Genomic DNA, 23,001 nt, shown 5'->3' with positions numbered 1-23,001 from the left:
ATTCTAGGACTTGGAATCATGACCTGAGCCAAAATCAACAGTCGGATACTTAACGGGTTGAGCCATCCAGGCGCCCTAGCACAGAGAAACTTCTTAACATATCCATGACACGTGGTTTTGAAGAATATTATCTTTCTGGAAAAGCAATTATTCACAAGTTACAAAATATACTATGTAACAAAATGATCAACTTTCATGGAATTGTTGGCAATGAACTAAATTCTGGATGCCATCTCAAGAAGCAAGTTTTAATTTTAGAGTAGTTATTTTAAGGCCAATCTTTCTGAAAATAGTTAAGAAGAATAAGATAGTCTATTAAAACACTCCTAGTTTGTGACAATAAAACCACACCATCGGCATCTAGGTTATTACTTAGGTGTTTCCTCTAAAAGAAGTTTGTGAAAGCAAAACAACCCACTAGGGACCGTCGGGCTTTGAGAACTTTCTGAGGCCGATGAACTAATTCTCATCTAGGAGAGCTAAGCTCTAATGGTTTTAAATGGCCCATGTGGGTGAAAAACCACTGGCTTGGGAATTAGAAAGCCTGAATTCTAGTTTCAGTTCTGATGCTAAAATTAGCTCATTGGGTCTGACCAAGTCCTTTTAATCTCCAAGAGCCAAGGTTTTTTTTTTTCTTCAATAAAACAAAGAATTTAGGCTAGATGTCTCCTCTAGCTTTAAGATTATGATCCAGTAATTTGGGAATGGCCAATCTACTGCCTCTTTCTAAATAGGAAGACTTCTTCATGTAAGTCAGAGTGATTTCTAAAATATAGAAATAGGGGCGCCTGGGTGGCTTGGTCGGTTAAGCGTCCGACTTCGGCTCAGGTCATGATCTCACAGTCCGTGAGTTCGAGCCCCGCGTCGGGCTCTGTGCTGACAGCTCAGAGCCTGGAGCCTGTTTCAGATTCTGTGTCTCCCTCTCTCTCTGCCCCTCCCCTGTTCATGCTCTGTCTCTCTCTGTCTCAAAAATAAATAAACGTTAAAAAAAAAAATTAAAAAAAAATAAATAAAATATAGAAATAATAAAAAGTGGCTTTTATTTCATTTTCCCTTGTATTCATGTATAAACCCCTCCTTCTATACTTTGGCCCTGAGTGAAAATAAAAGAAGGATCAATGACATGAAGAATTAAAACTAAGCATAAAGCACGGCGTTCACCTGTATATGATTCAACAGGTGCTTTGTTACTGGGCTATGAGTATGAATGTGACAGGATCTTTATGAAGCTCTCCATGTTAATAGTGGAGGCAAATTATAGTTCAACTAAATAAGTGGTAACACAATAGTGAACACACTGGTTCTGAGTCCAGAGGAGGAAGGCTTAAGCCAGTGAATTTATTCTTAGAGCTGGCCTGTATATTTTTATTTTATTTTTTAAAAGTTTGTTTATTGAGAGAGAGAGAGAGAGAGAGACGGAAGGGGCAGGGAGAGAGAGAGAACCCCAGGTGGGCTCTGCACTGTCAGCACAGAGCCTGATGCAGGGCTCAAACTTGGAAACAATGAGATCCAAACCAAGAGGCTGATGCTCAAACTCAGAAACCAAGAGACTGATGCTCAATCGACTGAACCACCCAGGTGCCCGTATATTTTAAAGATGAATAAAGAGTTCTTGGCAGAGAGATTATCATGTATTGAACCCTATTTTTATTACTGTGGAAATAAATCAAAGGGGATATTTGGAAAATGAATATAGGTATGTAAATTCTGATGTATTTTTTCCCCCTGGTGGATTTGCTCTATTTGAGTTAATGAGAACAAACATTGAATGCTTATGTCTTACACTGTTAGGTATTTTACATGTTATGTCATTTAGCAGAACCTTTGAATAACTCATTTTACATGATTATATTATATTATAGCTAGGCTGGAGCAAATGGCAAAATTAGGATTCCAAATCATAGCTACTTATCTCCAAAGCTCTTGGTCTTTCCATGACTATGCCATTTCTCATAAATGCAGAATTTTCTTCACAGCTCTAAAAATGCATAAATTCTGAGGCCTATCCCTTCCTATTAGTTGCCAACCCATAAAATATTTCTTCTCTTCTTTGGGCTAGCGGAATCCTTTTCAAGCTTGTTGACTGAAAGAATCATCTGTGGGGCTTCCTAAAATGCAGGTTCCCAGGGCATACCCCTGAGATTCTGACTCAGGATTGGATCAGGGCCTACAATCTGTATTTTTATTTAAAAAAAATTTTTTTTAATGTTTTATTTATTTTTGAGATAGAGAGAGGCAGTGTGAGCAGGGGAGGGGCAGAGAGAGAGAGAGAGAGGGAGCCACAGAATCCAAAGCAGGCTCCAGGCTCCGAGCTGTCAGCACAGAGCCCGACGCGGGGGCTTGAACTCACACACCGCGAGATCATGACCTGAGCCGAAGTCGGAGGCTCAACTGACTGAGCCACCCAGGCGCCCCTACAATCTGTATTTTTAACCAGCACTGGAATCCTATGAGCAGTCAAATTGGAGGAAGTACTGGGTTAGTACCCTAGCCTAACTTACCTGCCCATTTCTAAGGCTCTTATTTCAACCCATTTCCCCCCCCACTGTTTTTCGAGCATTACTTAAGAGCATTACTCTTAAGGCTCCGGGAAATTTCCATACCATTTCCGATGGCTTTATTCACTGATAATAAGTACTACTGTTTATCAAGCATTTATTTCATTCACTATTCACCCTCCCCACCGCCTTGGACAGAAACTGCAATTAAGGGGCGGAAACCGCAGTACCTGGGCGTACAGTGGGCTCCCAAGAATTATTTACTAGACCGGCAAACTCACGAGGTAGTTACTATGAACCTTCATTTGAAAATACGGAGGAAACTTAAAAAAACCCAGTAGGTCTGGGACGGCTTGTAACATAATCAGCACGTAACAGCTAATTCGGGATGGATTATCTCCGTGCCCACCGCGTGCCGCCGGTAGCCGCAAGACTCTGGTGCCGGCGGCTTTCTCCCAAAGCTCGTCCTTCCGGAGGTGTACGGCGGCCACGCAGTCCACGCCAAGCTCCTGGGCAGGGCATCCAGAATCTTCACACATCACACTGAAGAGCACGGAGAACGGCGTCCTTTCCCTCAATATGGCGGGCCCGGTCACGTGGGCCAGGGGGCGGGCCGGGGCGGTCTTGGAGAACCGCTGTAGGTCACGTGGCTCGGGGGTGGTGGTGACTACGGGGGCGTGGCCGTAACTCCGCCGGCGCCTCCTGGGCCGAGGCTTCTCGCGGGCCACGCCCCCCGGCCCCTCCGGGGGCTCACACGCAACGGAGGGGTGGAGTCTCCCTCGTGACCTTTCACCCCAGCATGGCTGCGCCCGTGGGACCGGTGAAGTTCTGGCGACCCGGTAAGGCCCTTGGAGGAACGCTGGGCAGATGCGGCGGCCTGACTTTGGTCTTGGCCCCGCAGCCGGCGTCCTGGGGCCTGCGGACCTGCTCGCGGGCCTGACCTCGGTGGGCTGGCCACCGCCGCCGCGGAGCGGATGGGTTCTGTGGCTCTGGTGCTCACCGTGGTCCGGACGGATTCGGGGGGTCCGCCCCCAGGCTGGGCAGAAAGTCTCTGTGTCACCTTGTTCGAGTCTCAGCTTCCCCGGGCCTCGTTTTCCTCGCTCCTGATGCGTGTCTTGCCCAACGCTGGAAAAGCGCTGAAGCGCCCACGCGTGTCCTGTTACCGTCCTGGGGCTACGCTGGGGCGGGACGGGCGGTGCTGCTCAGGGCTTAGGAGCTCAAGCTTTGGAGTCGCGCTGCCGGGGTCAGACTTCTCGGCTCTGCCCTGTGGTAGCAGAGTTCCTTGGGGCAAGTCACTTAATTTTTTGAGTCGCCTTGACCTCTTCACCTGTAAAATGGGTAGAATAATAACTATCCTGTGGGATTGAATAATGAGCACAGCGCCTTGCCCGACGTAGAGTAAGTCCTCATAAAAAGGGAAAGAAGCCTTGTTTTGTTTTAGGGTAATTCTTGCCCATCCCGAGTGGCTGCCAGAAAGTGACCATCCTCCTTCGTATTGGCTACCACCGCTTTCTCTCTTGCAGGCAAACACGAATCTTAGTCGCAAAATGCTTGGCCTGATTTGCTTTAATTTCTTCATTAATCAGGATTTTATAGAATGTGTACTTGCCAGATCCTGCTAGATACATTAGTTCCTCCCCTTCCATCAATTTCTTGTAAAAAGCAAAAGTTTCTTAACAATTACCAGTTTGTTTTTTTCCACCACTTGCACCTCTGCATGTCCGGATGTGCAAAGTAGATTGCAGCAAAAAATGAAATGAGAACAGAGTTAGATGGAATTCTAACCTTGCATATAAGTGATGTAGGAGAGAAGCCCAAGCAAGGGATGTGTTAATTCTTTTTTAAAAAATATGTAGTTTGTCACTTAACGACAGTTTTATTCAGTATTTAAAATCGTCAGCCAGTTATCCATCATGAATTTTATTTGTAGCCAGAAATTAGATCTCATTAGGTAATGTGATAGCCTGCATTTTATGTATTCAAGCCTTTATTAACAGGTCAAAGTGTTAAGTATGATAAAGGCCTGAATGAAATGTTGAAAATCAGAACAGGATACTATTTTGGCTAAAGAACATGTGGTTATTCTAAGCATTCTATTCTGTTATTTAGCTCATTTGTTGAGAGTATACTTATTGAACACCTAACCTTGTGGTCAGGAGACAGGTGACCAGGCTGCTGCTCTGCTCTCAAGATTTATTCTTTTTCTCTCAGTTAGAATATGAAGTTGGGTATCCTTTAATTTTTTTATTAGTTTATTTTTTGAGAGAGAGAGAGCGGGGTGGAGGGGGGAGCAGAGAGAGAGGGAGAGAGAGAATCCCAAGTAGGCTCCACGCTGTCAGCGCAGAGCCCGATGCAGGGCTTGAACTCACTAACTGTGAGATTATGAGCTGAGCTGAAATCCAGAGTCAGATGCTCATTCGGCTGAGCCACCCAGGCGCCTCTAGGAGAGATATTAAAATGAGGCAGAAAAAGGTGATGGTAAGAAAGATAGTCTCCACAAGTCAGTCTGTAGAGCTATCCTTGACTGCCATATACTAAACCGGTGATTTGGCAAAGTCACTTAAGTGCTCTGAGTCTCAGTGATCCTCATCTGTAAATTGGGCATAACACCTACCAAAGGATTCTTTTGAGGATTAAATGAGAATGCATGTAAAGCTTTTAGCACTAGATACACATTAAGTATTATCATTACATAAAAGTATAGGAGAGGGAAAGATTGTGTGGATAGGAAGTACTTCATAAAGATAGTGACATTTTTGAGGTGAACATTGAAGCACGAATAAGGTTTACTTCATGGAGAGGTAGGAGTACAGAGCTGGGCAAAGGGCGCAGCATGAACAAGGCAAAATGGGATGTGTGCCTCAAGCATGTCCTAAAAACCAAGATAATTGAGTAGCAAGATGATGTTGTGATAGGATAGGTTATATTTTGGGTCGAGGCAGGAGATGATGGTATTCTATTTATAGTTCGTTATTGGGAAAAAAATGCTGGGACGCCTGGGTGGCTCGGTCGGTTGAGTGACTGACTTCGGCTCAGGTCATGATCTCACAGCTCTTGAGTTCGAGCCCCGTGTCGGGCTCTGTGCTGACAGCTCGGAGCCTGGAACCTGCTTTGGATTCTGTGTCTCCCTCCCTCTCTGCCCCTAACCCACGCGCCTTCTGTCTCTGTCTCTCTCAAAAATAAATAAACATTAAAAAAAAAAAAATTAAGAAAAAAAATGCTGGTCATGACCCACTACATGCTTTCCATAATCCACTAATTGGGCACCACTCAAATTAAAAAACTGGTTTAGAGGGAATGCCAGATGGGAGGGTGTGGGTGCTGCTGTCATCCTTGTTTTGTAGATGGAGAAATGAAGGCATTTGTGGTTTGCAGGATTACAGACGTGTACTCTTGTAAGGAAAGAGAATGCTCCCAAGGGAAAGGCAGCCATAGGCGGTCAGAATGGGAGGTGGAATATACATAGAAGGAAGCAGTTCTGATTTGGTCAACTGAAGTCTTTCTTTCTTTCTTCTTCTTTTTTTTTTAATTTATTTATTTTGAGAGAGACAGAACTCCAGCCAGGGAGGGGCAGAGAGAGAGGGAGAATCCCAGGCAGCCTCCACGAGGTCAGTGTGCAGAGCCCAATGCAGAGCTCAGGCTCCCGAAACTCTGAGATCATGACCTGAGCCAAAAATCAAGAGCCAGGTGTTTAACCAGCTGAGCCACCCAGACTCCCCTGAATGAAGTCTTTTGTCAGGAGGAGACATGTTCCTTATTGATTGGCAGTAGCTCTTGTAAAACATCTCATAACAATATACTTGGATGTAGGTTAGAGACAGGGAGGGGTGGGGTAGTGAAGATACCTGGGTGGATTGAACTGTGGTGGGGGGGAGGAAGAGACCTTGCGGGAGCAATGCTAGCATGTTCTAGACATGCTGTAAAAGTTTTAATTGTGTTCTGAAAAGGAGGGAATTTGCGACAAAAACAGAGCTGGTGAGGTTAAGGTATTCTTTGCAGATTTTTCGTGGGTAAAGTCTACAAGAAGTTATTAAGATGTAGCGGTCATAAGAGACAAAAGGAAAGGAAACCTGCTTCTTTGAGCCCAGGCTTTGTTCCAGGTCCTTTTCTATCTTTTATCTTGTTGAAAGGAAGGTCAGCGTTTTGGCAAAAAACAATACAGCAGTGCCCCACTTACCCGATTTTTGGCAATCTTGGACCTCTGGAACACAACTGTGTTCCTCAAAATAAATGGAAAAGGGATTAAAGATCTGTGGCAATGATTCTAAACTTAGCTCTAGGGGGTTTATGGACCACGAGCATTTTGTCTCCTGACCAATTACATTCTGGTGTATTTTTCAGGAGAGAGAGTCCATAGCCTTTACTAGATTGTCGAAGGGATATGGGACCTCCAAAAAATGTAAAAATAAATCGGTGGCTAAATGTGCTTGTCACAAAGCCCCTGTGTTTCCACATAGCATTATCATCTCCATGAGTTCAGAAGGCCTGGGGGATGATAGTTTTGGATAAGCATCTCTGTAGCGCCCCCCAACAGAAGGCGGTGGGGCACGTCGTTGAACTTCCAGGGAGGGTTTTTATGACTCCCAAAGACATTGCGCGCCAGTGCTGACCAGCTCTAGCTTTTGAAAATTGCTTCCTTATGTCGCGTTATGTGTCACTTACCACTTCCAGTTTCTGTTCGAGGGCTACACAAATGAATCCCCGTGAAAAGTTACGGAAGCTGATCATAAAAATTGGACCCATGTTCCTTGTAAGGCATTTTCCTTCTCAGGCTAAAATCTTGAACAGTGTACCTTGAACAGTGTTTCATGGTGGGATATGGCTTCCCTACTCTTCACCCTCCTGAGCATCAGTTTGTCATTGTTCTTACCAAGCAGCTGTCGTGGGAAGCTGTTGTTTAATCTGCTGAGCACAGTGGTTTCTTGGAACAGCGCTTTGCACCCAGCCACCCCGGTTCTGTGATTCACAATGGGGGCTGCCGCCTAGCGCATCCCGCTCCACTGGCCATGGTTGATCGGATCAGGCTGGGCCTTGGACCTGACCTGGGAGGAGAGGCTCCCCACCCTCCAGACCACACACACCTGGGACTCCTGATCCCCCTTACCTAGTCTTTTATTTTCTCCTTAGCACTTAGAACCACTTCGTGCACTAAGTTACATTCTCTTGGGAGGCAGAATAAAAGAAGCAAGCAAGCTGCAGAGAGGAGGGCCTGCCTCTGTAGTGTTCGCTGCGGTATCTCTTGCCCTCCTGTCCTTGTCGGGTGAGCGAACGGGTGATCGGTGAGGGAGGGTGAGCCTGAGCTCGCCCTGTCAGCAGCCTTGATTCCAGCTGCTACAAGAAGCCAAACTTAGCGACAGAAAGGAGCTGATTGAGAGGCTCTGAGATGAGAGAAAGAAAGCCAGCGCAGCTTTGGAGTACCCGGTCCCTGGCGTCCCCAGGCCTTGCCGCTGGAGTCCTGCGGCAGTGCCGCCCCTCCTTCGCCTCTGCCAATTCCCATTGGGTTTCTGTCACTTTCAGTAATTAGTAGTAATATGTGGAGGCCGGGCCTGAAAGCGTTGTCCTCTGTGACATACAGTTACGTGTGGCCAGTTTGGAGCCCGGTGGGACTCTCATCTCTGTTCTTGACGCTTTTAGGGAAGATTTTTGTATTTTCCTAGGTCCTTTCCTAGATGCTTTCCTCAAGTTAAAGTTGATTCTCTTTTAGTAGTTTGAGATAAAGCGCATTGCTGGTGTTGTTTACCTTCGTCTTTGAATTTGCAACGTCTGCACATTTTTCTGTTCGTTGGTTACATCAGAGCATCTGAAAAAAGCATTTCTGTTGCAGGTACAGAGGGACCCGGCGTCAGCATCTCTGAAGAGAGACAGAGTCTAGCCGAAAATTCTGCAACAACCGTTGTTTACAATCCTTACGCTGCCCTTTCCATAGAGCAGCAGAGGCAGAAGCTGCCGGTGTTCAAGGTACACTGAATAAGAATGCGCAGTCTGTTGGTCCAAAGCAGCGTGCAGTGGCTCCGTACTTGGTACTGAAGTGGATGATGTCCTCCAACTCTTAATGATTCTTTAGAGGGGGCGCCTGGGTGGCTCAGTCGGTTGAGCGTCCGACTTCGGCTCAGGTCATGATCTCACGGTTCGTGAGTTCGAGCCCCGCGTCGGGCTCTGTGCTGACAGCTCGGAGCCTGGAGTCTGCCTCGGATTCTGTGTCTCCTTCTCCCTCTGCCCCTTCCCCACTCATGCGCTCTGTCTCTCAAAAATGAGTAAACATTAAAAAAAAAATTAAAAAAAAAAGGATTCTTCAGAACACAGTGAGCTCAGAGCTACCCTTATGTAAGGGGATTAGCTTTTCAAAATATGTGTGTGTTAGTTAACCATATCAATCTTGAAAGTCCTTAAGGTTTTTTTTAGTTGAATCTTATGTATTGAAAAACTTTGCTTTCAGTTGTGGACAAATTAAAATATAAAGAAGAGTAGAGAAAATAGCACAACGAACTTCTATGCCTCCAGCTTCAACAAATTAACCAACGTATGGCCAGTTTTAGCTTTATTAAAACATTTTTTTTAATGTTTATTTATTGTTGAGAGAGACATAGACAGAATGCAAGTGGGTTAGGGGTAGAGAGGGAGGGAGACACGGAATCCGAAGGAGACTCCAGGCTCCGAGCTGTCAGCACGACGCGGGGCTCAAAGTCACGAACCGCGAGATCATAACCTCAGCCAGCCGGATGCTCAACCAACTGAGCCACCCGGGCGCCCCTTAGCTTTATTTTTAAAGGCAAATTTTAAACAAGACTAGTTGGGAATGTGAGGTTGTTTCGGTGGAAGAGGTCAACTCCAACTGACCCAGTGACGGGATGTGGGTGGTTGTTATGGGCTGTGTGCACATCCAGACACTTGATTTTATTGGTCTCATGAAGTGGACATATTTATCTCAAGAGGCCAGAGCATAGGCTAGAATTCAGAATATGTTCATTTATAGCCATAGTTCTTCAGTACGGACAGACACGGTCCATGGACACACTTTCTCCCTGTTGCCAAGACCACGTGGGAAGCCAAATTGTAATCGGGAAGTTTGTGCAGGGCCAAAGGCCATTTAGATATAGCTGAAGAATATTTCATATAGCCCCCCATCAAGGGTGACGAGCTCTCCCTGCCTCACGAGGTGCCTCTGGAATGACCCGAGTAGGTGTGGCCACCAGCACCTGTGATTGTCTCTCTTTCGCTTGGACAGTGCTGGGGGAAGGCTGCCAAGTTCTTCCGCTAAGGGAGTCCCTCTGTATAGACCGTGCTAATGATTCCTCTTCTATTAATTCGTGCTTTCTCCAAGTGGATTTGAAGCAGAATCCTTCTTACTTTAGCCAAGTCACCTTGGTTAGAGCTTTATGTGGCCCCAAACATTTTAGTCACTCGTGTACTGATGTTTCTGGATTTCTCCCTCAGGTGATTAGCCTCATCCAGTACGTGTGAATGTAAACAGGTTTGCCCCTCAGGAGATAAGCTTATAGGTTCACTGTTGCTGCCTCACTGGTAAGGGACAGCCTGAACTGCGGTGAAGTATCGAGACTCTGGGGCTCGACTTTAGAGTTCAAACCCAAGCTTCATCGCTTGTGTGCTGTGCGATCTTGCTTGACCATCTGAGCTTCTGTTTTGTTATCTGTGACATGGGACTGATGGCACCTACCTCAGAGGATCCGTAAGGGGCCCAGACGAGCTAATCCACATCGAGCCTTTAGCTGGGTACCTGACATACAGTAAACATTTGAGTACACAGATAATTACTGTTTACCAGGTATTGAATTTTGGCCTTTTCTGGACTGTTCTTCATTCTCCAACTGAACTTACAAGATATGATAAATGAAACAGTGGGAAAAAGCCATCAAGATTTAACATACGTTGACGGAAATTAAAATGGTAAGAAGAGGAATATAAGTTATTGATAAGCAAAACAATTTAAATTTAAGCACATTTTGGATCTCTTGAGAAGTTAAAGATAAATGTAGACAAAAAGGGTAAAAGTTAACTCATTCACCGACCCCTGCGCCATAACTAAAAGTAGATTTAAAAACAAACTGAAACGAAAGGGGCAATAAATTTAAAGTCACTCCCTTTCCCCTGATGACGTTACAAGGCTGCCTGCTCCTCGACTGCCTCCTGTTGGCTGGTGTTCCCATTAGGGCCCTGACGCCGCTATGAGAGGTTTCCTCTTACTCCCTCAACAGCCGCCTCTTGAAGCTCAGTCCCCCCCTCCTCACCAGCTCTTGGATTTCCCTGCTTGGGCCTCTGGGTGGTAGTGTCATTCTCTGTCTCCCAATCGGAAATTTTGTCATTTCTCTCTCTGTTGTCACACACTGGACTTCTCCATTCGCAGTCCTTCGTATTTAGGATGTGACGTATGAATTAATTGCCTTCTGTTTTTTCGTGCCCAGTCTCGTGTGGTGCTGCCCAGTTTTCTCACAGCACTGACAGCCCATCCAGCGCCCCCCAGGAAAGTCCAGATTCTAGCTCGGCACGCACAGCCTTTCACAGGGAAGCCCGGACCACCCTTCTCGTAATCATTTCCAAACCATTCCCGGAGCTTTTTGTGGGCTTTTGTTGGTGCCCCTTGAATAGAGTTGGTACTATTTGCTTGTTTCCGTTTTCTTTCTTTTGCTTATGTTATTTCCCTTTCCTGGAATGCCTTGTCTGTTTCTGTCTGTATTCAGATTGTCTTTCAAGTTTTCCTTGACCATCCGTCCATTTATCCATTCCCCCATCGACTGGATGGATTTTCCATTTACAAAATACCTGCAAAGATCCCAAACCTCTCACCTTCCCTTACCCAAAACAAAAGAAAGCACAAAGTCCAGCGTGTAGGCTAGTCAGTATAGGTCACCTGCAGCAGGCTCTCCTTTGGGGGCTTGAGATATGCCGATTCCTGGGCTCTGTCCTAAACCTGCTGAATCAAACCCTGAGGGTAGGGCTGGGAATCTTCATTTTTACTTTTTTTAAGTGTTACTTATTTTGAGAGAGAGAGAGAGAGAGCAGGGGAGGGGCAGAGAGAGAGGGAGAGAGAGAATTTCAGGCAAGCTCTATGCCAACACCACAGAGCCCGACACAGGGCTCGGACTCACGAACCGTGAGATGGTGACCTGGGCTGAAATCAAGAGTCGGACGCTTAACCGACTGAGCCACCCAGGCGCCTTAGGAATCTTCATTTTTTAACAAATATCCTAAGAGGTTTTTCACACTAAGATGTGAGAACTACATGCTTAGACCCCAAATTCAAAAACCCCAAACAGCCAGTACCTTACTGGGTCAGTTAGGCGGCCTTTCTGCTCTCCCAGTCCTCACCACATTATTGGTGCAGAATCAGATGGGTTGAGCGGTGGTCAGAGTGCGGGAACTTGGCAGGGCTTCCTTCATTCCAAACCAGGTAGTTAGGGAATACTTTCATGATTCTCCGGAATATCAGGTGCATCTGTAAACAAATGCGGGTACAAAAATATATCCTGAAGCTAAGTAGATAGGATGTGGAGATGATCTGAGTTTTCAGGGGCCAAACCAGTATTTCTGCTCACACTAAATGGGTAAAGGAAGGCTCACTTGAAATCTAGATGCAACCTACAGGTGCTGTAGTGTGAACTCAGATATAGAGGTAGAGGTGAAAGCATATTCTTTTTTCTCTCTTTCTTTTTTCCCCCAGTTAATGGAAGAATTTGTAATTAGATAATACATAATTGTACAAAGTGTAAAGGTCTCCTTCACATCCTTGCCCCTCCCTGGCCACCCTCTTCCACTCCTGGAGACGTTACAATGACCAGTTTCTTGTTTTGTTTTGTTTTGTTTTGTTTTGTTTTTCCCAAAGAGAGCTCGTACATAAGCATATATGTATTTACCCTTTCTTTAAAAGCATAAATGGTAGTGTATTATTTACACAGTTCTGTGTCTTGCTTTCCTCTCTTAACATACCTTGTTGACCATTGGTTATCACTGCAAATAGACATTCGTTCTTTTTAACAACCATGTGTATTCCGTTATTGGAGTGTATCATAACTGACTTAACCCTGTTAGTGAACATTTAGACTGGTTGAAGTTTTGGCTGTTACAAACAACCCTTCAGTGAGTGTGCTGTATGTGTGTACTTCTTTGTTCACATGTATTAGTACGTCTGCAGTTAAACTCTTTGGAAGTGACAATGTTGAATTAAAGGTTAAGTACATTGTATGTTTTGGTGAGTTATTGCTCTCAATTGCACTTGGTTCAGCTTATATAGACACCAACAGTATGTCTGCGAGTTGGAAATACATTTTGATAGTTCTTTTTAAAATTGACTTGCCTTTGGCCGACAGCTCATTTCATAATGTTTAAAAGTCTTTGTTTCGTTCTTTTGAGGAAATGTATGGCTTTTTACAATGTAGGGTTGTATTTTTCAGCTTCGGAATCATATATTATACTTGGTCGAAAACTATCAGACAGTGGTGATTGTCGGAGAGACGGGATGTGGAAAGAGCACACAGATCCCACAAGTGAGTATACGCTTCGATGTGTCTTTGCACTTATATTTGACTGGAAGGGTTTTGTAACCTGAGAACTCTCTTTACTATAATTTGCATTTTTAAGATCTGCCATCAGAGAGAAAATATCAACCCAACTGGATGTTTTTTATTCAACTTCTGGCTCTTGTGGTTTCTTTGATTAGTGTCAAAGTAACACTCGTCTTGGATTTAATATAATTCCACAGTAACGATTGAATAGCCATACTCTGAAAGGAATGGTGGGGGCTCCTTCAGAGAGGTGTAATGTGTAGTTTTGGCCTTCGAATAGTTACAGGTGAAGAGGAAAGTAAAAGGAATACTGCCATAGTTGTAAATAAAAATGGACGACTAAAGAAATACCCCCCGTGGGAGTGGAAGGAACCCCCCCGTGCAGGGCAAAGCCCTATCTAGCGTGGACACAAGTTGACAGAAGGATCGGAAAAGGCCTTGTAAGAGAAATGACATTTAGAGTAGACGTTGAATACCCATGGCAGCTGGTGGGAAGACATTCTCCTCCAGGGAATATTGTGCTCAGGGCTGCTGGGGTGTGAGAAGTGTTTGGGACTCAGCAAGAGTTCACAGTTAGGGTGAGATCAAAGTATGTCTTATGAGGGTGAAGAGTGATGTGTAAGTAAGTGGTCAGGGATGGGGGTCGTTGCAGGTCTTTCTTTCCTTTTTAATGTAGATTTTTATTGAAGTATAAAACGTATGTTGAGAAGTTCTCATGTCATAATTGTACAGCTTGATAAATTTTCACAAGTGAATATACCTGTGTTACCAGCACCCAGATCAAGAAGCAGAACACTATTACCAGAGCCCCAGAAGTCCCCTCGTGTCCCCTTCTGGTCTCCTGGCCTCTCCTCCTGTTCCTGCAACACAAGGGTATTTCTTATTCTCGCTTCTCATACCACAGATTTGTTCTGCCTTTTTTTTTTTAAATTAAAAAAATTATGTATTTTTGATAGAGAGAGGCAGAACACAAGTGGGGGAGGGGAGGAGACACAGAATCTGAAGCGGCCTCCAGGCTCCGAGCTGTCAGGACAGAGCCCGACGCGGGGCACGAACTCACAAACTGCGAGATCATGCCCTGAGCCAAAGTCGGCCGCTTAACCGACTGAGCCACCCAGGCGCCCCTGTTCTGCCTATTTTTGAACTTGTATAAAGAGATAATGTAACTTCTCTTACCCGACCCATTAATGGGTTTAGGATGTGACCCAGACATAGGTATTTCTTAGAAGGTCCCCCGGTGATTAATGTGTAGCCCGGGAAAGACAGGCGGAAGGGAACGGACAGCAGTAGAGGAAGGACGGCAGGGCACATGGCGAGCTGCAAGGAAGACAGGTGCACGTGGTATCAAGCCCTTAGCAGATTACTTGCTTCCTGCAGAGAGCCACGGGAGAAGGGCCACGCGAAGTTACCAAGAGACCGCCAGAGAGTCGTGATAATCCCAGACATCATCACCATGAAACAAGTAATGAGTAGTGAACAAGTGCTACATAAAGTGGTCACTTTGCACATGTTACTCTGTTTAATTCCCAGCGACCCTGCAAGGCAGGTACTGTTATTATTACCTTCGTGTTACAGATGAGGACATTAGCGGTGATGTGGAGGAGGGAGCAAGGGTGAAAATGGGCCACGTGAGTTGAGGTGGTCTGTTTGTTTTGGAATCAGTCTGTATGCTTATTTAGTCATCTCAACATAACTGTGTTATGTTAACAAAGAACCTGAAAATCTCGGTGGCTTAAGAACACAAAGGTGTATTTCTTCTTTATGCCGTGTGGTCTCGGGTCGATGACCCAAGATGGCTGCTCCACATGGTCAGTGGGACCTAGGATGCTGGCCCAGTTCTTGTCCGGGCCTTGGGAGTAGATGGCGGAATTGTGAGATGGCTCAGGTGTCAGGACTCGTGACTGGTTGTGGCACTCCTCACGTTGCCTTGGAGAAAGCAAGTTTCACGGCCAGGCCCGATAGCAGTAGGGTGACGGTATATATAATCCTCCTATCAGGTGGGTGGCAGATATTTGGATCCATAGTACAGAACAGCACAACGATCTGGTCATTTCCCCCAGCAAGGTTTAGCTGCCAGGTAACGGAGAGGGCCTGCTGAGCAGCGAGTCCAGGGAAAGAGTGGCCTGGAGGCCAGAGAGCGGGGTCTGAGGATCCAGCCTGGGCAGTGTGGCAGCGAATGAAGGTAATTCGTTTTAAATTTTAAGGTTTATTTTAACGTTTACTTTATTTTCATCTTTTTAATTTTGGAGGAATATTTAATGGGTTCACATCGTTTAAAATTCAAAGGCATGGAAGAACATCAAAAGAAAGGATTTCTCTTTTGCCCTATCTTTTGATCCTCATTTCCTTTATACAGATACAACGGATGTTAGTAGTTTTGCAGATAGAGATTTTCTTACTGCGTTTACAGAAAAGTGTGCGTGTACCTCTTTTTAAAGCCCAAATGGTGGCACGTATCCATGCTTTAATATACCTGGTCCTTTTTTCCACTTAATGTGTCATTTTTCAGTTGCATAGATTCTACGTAATCTATTTTACCAGTTCCCAGTTGAGAGGCATTTAGGTTGTTTCCAGTGTTGTATTATCGCAGTGATGAAGTGAATCAATTTTCATATGTATCATTTTGTACGCATATGGGTATACTTACAGAATAAATAGAGGAGTTATGGAGGTAATGGATCCAAGGGCACGTACATTTGAATTTAATTACTTTTAAGGAACTGTATTTTCTTACAGACACTGTGTTTTTTTAATGCATTCTTCTGGTACACAGTTGAAAAAAGGACAAAAGAATAAATGGTAAAGCGTGAGTCTCCTAAGCTTTGCTGGTGAAATTGGCTAGGTCATTGTGATAGATGATTATATTATTGGTCCGCATATCTGCTACCCCTCGTGTGGACGGATCATCTCCCTTTCCTCACCACGGAGTTTCTCTTCTCCAAGATTACCACAACTTCTTATTATGGCCTAGGAAAATTGGACAGGCTGAGCGAGGAGCTGAAGGTCATGGCAAGAATATGGAGCAGGTTTTCTTAACAAACCATCTTGCTGGATTTATATAATATCTTTCCTTGGAAAAGTACTGCATGCTGAAGCACCAAACACCAGTTTTGAAATTTCACAAACTATATGTAGAACCCAGATGATATTTTTTCCCAGAGCTCTGTCAAAACAATGGATTATGCAAACAAGCTTCCTTACTACAATTTTTATTAGTGCTGTTTTTGATGGAGTGCTTCCTAATCCCACTCCTTAGCAAGAGGACCAGATTTAGTGACCCTTAAAAAGAGCGGAGATGGAACTCAGCGTGACATAACACTGCCTTTTGATAGCAACACTATACCTGCTTTCCAGCAGCTATACATTTCCATCTGTCAGTGGTCATTAGCATGCAGAAGTCTGAACCACAGGTGTATTGAGGAGACTGGCTTCGTGGACAGGTTGTTTGTTATTATGGGAATTCTTTTTCTTTCGCTTACCACTGTTATTAAGAGATTGACTACAGTTATGTATGTTTTATTTTGGATGGGAGAATTGTGTCCCAGTTTTGTGACAGGGCTGTGGTTTGCAGAGCTTAAATTCCAGTGCTTAGATTTTTAATCTGTCCCGGGACAAGTTATGTGATCTCTTTGTTTGCTTATCTCTAAATTGTTGATGATGCTGTTAACCTTCCTTATAGGATTTGTTGCGAGGATTAAATGGGCTTGTGTGTGCAAGGTGCTCAGCACGGTTCTGGCAATTAGTAATGTAATCCTTGAATCTTGGCTATTATTTCATTTTTTTTCTTAAGTTTTTTTTTTTTTTTTTTATTTAGAGAATGCAGGGGGGAATGGCAGAGGGGGAGAGAGAGAGAGAGAGAGAGAGAGAGAGAGAGAGAGAGAGAGAGAAAGAGAAAGAGAGAGAGAGAAAGGCGTGGGGGGAGGGAGGGAAGGAAAATCTCAAGCAGGCTTCACACCCAGTGAGAAGCCCGACGCAGGACTTGATCCCATGACTCTGGGATCATGACCTGAGCCAAAATCAAGAGTCAGATGCTCCATGGACCGAGCCACCCAGGCGCCCCGTAGCTATTGTTTCTTGTGGCTCTGGTTTTGCGTTTGTGTTGTTTGGTGTGGTTGGTAGTGTCTTGTGTATGTATTTAATGTTTAATAGAAGAGAGAGAAACTTGACAGTTTTTATAGCAAAAAACCTACATTATCTAAAACATGTTGTTCCTTAGTCATTTTTTTTTAAACTGTTATTTCCAGCTAATTTTGGACAAATGGAAAAGTTGCAAAAACAATGCAGAATTCCCTTAAACCTCTCACCCCACCTCCCCTAGTACAGTAATCAAAAGCAGGACATCGCTGTTGGTATGGTGCAACAGCTGGGCTGGAGATCTTACCCAGTCTCTTCAGTTTTCTCACCAGTGTCCTTTTCCAGTTCCAAGATCCGGGACCCTATGTTGTAGTTAGTTGTTATTTCTGCCTAGTCTTCTCTAGGCTGGCACGGTGTCCTAGCCTGGAGTCTGTCTTTCTCATCTTTCGTGACCTTGACATTTTTGAAGAGTACTGAGCATTTATTTTCTGGAATCCCTCTCAGTTTGGATTTGCATGATGTTTTGCCATGATTAGAATGGGCTGATGCATTGATGCATTTTGGGAAAGAATACCACAGAATTGCTGTATCCTTCTCAGTGCGTCGTATCACGGGGTTTGAGATGCTAATGTGTGATCACTGGTGAGGTTCATCTTGGTTAAGGTGCCAGGGTTTGCCTATAAAGTTACTGTCTTTCCCTTTGTAGTTGGTAAATATCCTGGGGGGAGATATTTTTAGACTGCAGATACTCCCCTTCCCTTCAGGATTTGCCTCCTAACGTTAGCATCCCTCAGTGGATCTTTTGTTTTTTTCTTTTAATTAATTTATTTTGAGAGAGAGAGAGAGAGAGAGAGAGAGAGCGCACACAAGCAGGAGAGGGGCAGAGAGAGAGGGAGAGAGAGAGAGAATCCCAAGCCAGCTCCACACTGTCAGTGCGAGGAGCCCGATGCAGGGCTCGAACTCACGAACTGCAGGACCATGCGTGACCTGAACTGAAATCAGACGTTTAACTGACTGGGCCACCCAGGTGCCCCTCCCTCAGTGGATCTTGTCTGCAGCAGTTACTCAGGTGTTTGCGTAATACTTTTCTCTTTTCTCTTTTTTTTTCCTTCATTAAATGGAATCTTCTGTAAGGAAGAACTGTCTTTTCTCGCTCATTTATTTATTTATTCAATTATTTATGTACGTCAATGTGGATTCATGGATCTATATTTTGTTCTGTGGGTTAAAATCCAGTGCTATCCTTTTTAGTTTGTTCATTTGATCATCAGGAGCTCCTTTACTTAGGCCCTGTGTTCTTTCTAAAAGCCTCCGTCCTTTTTTTTGAACCTTTCCTTACCTTCTAGTACCATAGGATGTTCCAGGCTTGTCTAAGGTTTTCCCTGCCCTAGACCTGGAATCCAACACTCTGCAAGGAGCCCTGGTTCCTTTATTGGAGAATGGTGTTTAGAAATCAAGATTTGGGTGCTAGGGTGCCCATGCTACTGAGGTGACATTGCTATGAGTCTTCGGTGGGTAGATTTAGGAAATCTTTATGTGACTACCAATCCCCACATATAAGAGCATCTGTATATCTATGTCAATCTGTATACGTATTAAAAACCTTGAACTTATGCCGATACTTCTGATTCCAGTCCCACACCACAGGGCTCATTTTAGCCTTTCTTGATTTGTAACTTTTCTCCAACAGGGAGAAACTCAGACCTCATTGTTTACAGTATGTTAACTTATGTGTTAGATTCTAGTATAAACATAAAACACTTTTAGAATTGCTAACCCATATGCCCATTTGCTTATTTACTAACATTTAGTAACTGGATCACAATTCTCTTTGTCTTTGGCTTTACAGCATCCAGTCCAGACATTGTTCTCCAGTTACTTAGGTCAGGTCTTTTCCACTGGCTTCGTTGTGATCACGTCATTCATTTGTACTACAGAAAGGGCCATGTGTTAGCGTTTGTATTTCCTTCTGATTTCTCTTCACTTACATCCCGGTCAGTTTGTTTATTTTTTGGGTACTTGAAGAGCACGTGAAACATGACTGGCTCTAAGAGTCAGAGCTCCACAAAATCATCTACTCAGAACATTGTCACTCCCTCTTCCTCCCCTGCTGCCCTGTTTCTATTTCTCCCTTTTTCCTGCCCATCCTTCGTAGACCGGCATTCTCTCTAGTTCCTTCCCTTATTTCTTTTGAACGAGTGAGCAGGTACGTTTTTATGTAGTGGCATTTTTGTTCTTTTTTTCCTACTGTAGAATATGTACTCCTGGTGAAACAATGTCGATGTTATAAAAATATATAACTGATAACCACTCTTATCCACTTCAGGCTTTAAAAATGTAAACGATAAAATAAATATATAACAAATGAATACATAAAGCAAATAAATATGTAAATAAATCAGATAAATACACATAATCAAATTTTTTGTGTACTGATGTAATGGCGTACGTACACGGACAAAACCCAGTTATTTTTATTTAATCTGACTAAGATGTTTTGTATGGTTGATATTTACATTGAGTTGGCTCAGCGTGTACTTTAAAATTCTTTGTTCTGTGGATTCAGCAGCGTTCTGTGTGACCCACGGATAGCTGTTTATTCCTCCAGGCAGCACTGGCACCTGGAAATTAGTAAGACCGGAGCGTCAGAATGTTGACCACGTGCCTTGGTTCTTCTGATTATTAGCTCTGATGTGAACGCAGGCAAATTACCTAACATGTCCAAGCCTCAGGTCCCTCATTTGCGAAATAATTTCCAAAATGTCTGCTGGGATAAGAACCCTCTGTTACTAACTTTGTCAGCGATTTTGACACAGGACGAAGTTACCTTGGGGGAAGTGGGTTCTGGAGAAGTGGTGTCGCGTGCAAACTTAGGTGTGCTTTTTTCTGCAGTACCTTGCAGAAGCTGGCTGGACGGCCGAAGGAAGAGTCGTGGGAGTGACCCAGCCCCGAAGAGTGGCAGCTGTCACAGTGAGTCTCTTTTCCGTATTGCAAAAACTCCCATCTGCATCTTCTGTTTTCAGTGGCTTATTTTGTTTTCTTGTTTCCTGAGAGCTCCAAGTGAATACGAAGTGGCTCCTTAAGTATTTTAATTCTTCAGTTTAAAAAGAGCTGTGACCTGCTTATTTTTGCAAAGTTGGTGCTTGTATGAGCTTGACGAATTTTTAAAGTAGTAATAAAGTACAGAGGAAATCACACACAACAAACAAAAAATAAGGAAAAAACGAAAATCTCATCGCCCAGTGAAAACCTTTTGAACATTTGTGAGCATCATTCCCAGCTCTGCTTTTATGTTCACATAAAGATGAATCGGTTGGATGGACGGGAGTAGTTCTGCAAACATGGGGTCCCGGCTGTGCATTTGCCTTTGTTGGATTTAACAAAAGGGGAAACTGGAGTGAAGCAGGAGTCGGTGCTGAATGCGGGAGAGACGGATGTTCGCCACAGGAAAACGTATGAGAGCTTAAAAACTAAGAAAGAAGGTTCCAAAGAGCTTGACGATGTTACTTGTTTTTGAAACCCCGTTCGGTAGTTTCCTGTGACAGACGAACAAATGCACACTTACTCTCTGTATATTTTCTCCCTCCGTTTGTTATAGATGCAGCGCTAGGATTTTTAATTTCAAGGATTATAAATACATGTTCTTTTCCTGTAATCACCAATCACTCCCACAGCTGATGAACTTTAATTCTAGTTTAAATAGAGCCAGTGTTCATCGCCAGTTCTCTTCCATGGTTTTGCTAACCTCGAATGGTTCATTTTGCCTTACTTCTTCATTGGCTGAATTTTCTGTGCCTGAGAACGTTTGATTGTGGTCTTTGTTACGAAGTTCTTGGTTCACACTCTCTTTCCCTAGGAACTGTGCAGACACTGTGCACTGCCCTTGGCCTGGAGGATCACTGTGTAGATGCCTGAGTTCCAGTGGGTTCTCTCCGCTGCCCTCCTGGCTCACTTTCCCTGCTTGTAAGCTTGTTTTTGTGCCAGGATACATCTCGATGCTGATTGTTCTGTCTCATTTTTTCTTAAATATGGAAGAACTTTCCGCCTTCAGGTTCAAATCTCAGGTTTTCTTCTGTTAGATGTTGGCAAACTTCTGTTCCATGTATGTTTTCTTTTGTGTAAGGGCATCAGTTCAGTGATATTAGATATCCTTTGTTCACTTTTAGTGTCTATCACCATCTCTGGAATCATCTGCTCTTTTGTGGTTTCTTTTGTAAGATTTCTCCAAGGCTGTCTGCAATGTTTGTGATTGTTTTTAGTCAAATGTATTCTGTTTGGGTTCCTTTATATCTCTCTACTTGGGTCTCATAATCACTTCTTCGAAGGTTTTTTTCATTTTGTTTTGTTTTGTTATTTGTTTTGCTTTAAAAGAGAAGTGAGGGGCGCCTGGGTAGCCCAGTTGTCTGACTCTTGATTTCAGCTCAGGTGGTGATCTCATGGTTCACGAGTTTGAGCCCTGCATTGGGATTCTCTCTCTCCCCTCCCCTGCATGTGCACACACCCTGTCTCTCTCTCTCTCTCTTTCTCCCTCAAAATAAATGTCTAAAATGGGAGGAGATATTACAATACATTACAAATTTTAAAGGTGATAATATTACAATTTTTTTTTAAAAAATCCAGAAAAATAACACAGTGTTATTATTAACTGCCTGACACATTTCCGTAAATCCTTTTGGCCGGCAGTTGTTGACTGCCTTGCCATGGATCGCCTCTTCACACGACAGTGATTTCCTATTCTTTTTTTTACAGAGGGAGTAGAGCAACATTTTCGTGTTTCCCTGGAACAGTCGATTCACATTTGCTTTTTATTATTGCCACTGAGGAAAAGTTTCTTTAATTTTGTAAGTGGTTGTTTGTAGCATTGTATACATTTGGGGAATTGTTCTCAAATCTGAGAAAAGCCTCTCAGGGGTCTGTCCTATGGAAGCTGTGAGATTTGGGGACCTCCACAGACTGACTTGTGACTTGCCCATTTAAGACCTTAATCCTGCTTGTTTCTTGGGAAAGTCCCTTTTTCGTGTGTGCCGGAACCTAGGATTGAACCATGGAAAAGACTTTTAAAATTTCTTTTTAATTGCTTTTTTGCTTGTGTTCCTGCCTTTCTTTCCTTCCTGGTCGGCTTCGCTGCGGCGGGCTGACGTTAGTACTTTGATGATAAGTGCTCATCCTTGCAATGGGCCACCGACGGCCGCAGAATGTTGAGGCTCCGTTGGGCCTGATAACGCACGGCCTCCCCCCACATCTCTTCTCCTCCTTTGCTGGGCCAAGGTGGGGCTGCGGAGCTCGAGGCGCAGGCTGTAGTGATTGCAGAGGTCTGTCAAGGCTCATGACAAAATTCTTTGGGCTCTCTGACTTAGGATTCGATACTTGCTGCCTGACTGCATGCATCTCCTTCAGTCCTCTCCCCCTTGTGATTGTTTGCTATCAAAATGGATTTCCACTGAGACATGTCCTGGGTCTTCTGGACCCAAACACGCTGCTGTTTCTTGTCTTCCTAAAATAAGGATTGTCCGTCCTGACCGTTAGGGCCATGGTGTCACATTAAAAACCCCCGTAGTCGGCCATGGTTGACCTTGGAGCCTTTCTAGAGTCAGGCCTCAGGGCATCTGGCAGCTGTGCTTCCCAGTTTGTTGTCTGGCCTTGTGGCTCTTTCCTCCTTTCATCGGAGATACAGGTTGTGGCTGATAATATGTTTTCTTTCTTTTATTGTTTCAAATGAGCTCTTCAGAGGAATGCCTCTATTTTGTCATCTTTACCTGGACAAGAAACTAATCCTGTTGCCTTGAGTTACTTGTGCTCTGTACTGAGTTTTAATTATTGTGTCATCTTTTTTTTCCCTAAAGTCCATTTTCTAATTGTCTTCAAGGCAGAAATTATTGATAAACATTTTTTCTGAGCCTGTGTAAGTAAAA

The 23,001-nt window shown here is 44.1% G+C and overlaps 1 protein-coding gene across 3 annotated transcripts in view; it reads left to right on the top strand.

Moving 5' to 3' along the window:
• The first annotated feature begins 3,272 nt into the window (after nt 1-3,272).
• Nucleotides 3,273-23,001, top strand: part of DHX35 (DEAH-box helicase 35) — a 65,967-nt gene continuing 46,238 nt past the window's right edge. Inside the window, exons 1-4 of one of the 3 annotated variants that reach the window (XM_049650793.1) lie at nt 3,273-3,337; nt 8,323-8,456; nt 12,905-12,997; nt 19,982-20,059. In XM_049650793.1, the coding sequence (XP_049506750.1) occupies nt 3,298-3,337; nt 8,323-8,456; nt 12,905-12,997; nt 19,982-20,059 (345 nt within the window). In that variant the 5' untranslated portion in view covers nt 3,273-3,297. The other 2 variants (XM_049650794.1, XM_049650795.1) reach the window with 2 other exon arrangements.

The sequence above is a fragment of the Panthera uncia genome (genome assembly GCF_023721935.1).
Source record: "Panthera uncia isolate 11264 chromosome A3 unlocalized genomic scaffold, Puncia_PCG_1.0 HiC_scaffold_11, whole genome shotgun sequence".
Lineage (NCBI taxonomy): Eukaryota > Metazoa > Chordata > Mammalia > Carnivora > Felidae > Panthera > Panthera uncia.
This window is presented reverse-complemented; position numbering and strand designations above follow the sequence as displayed.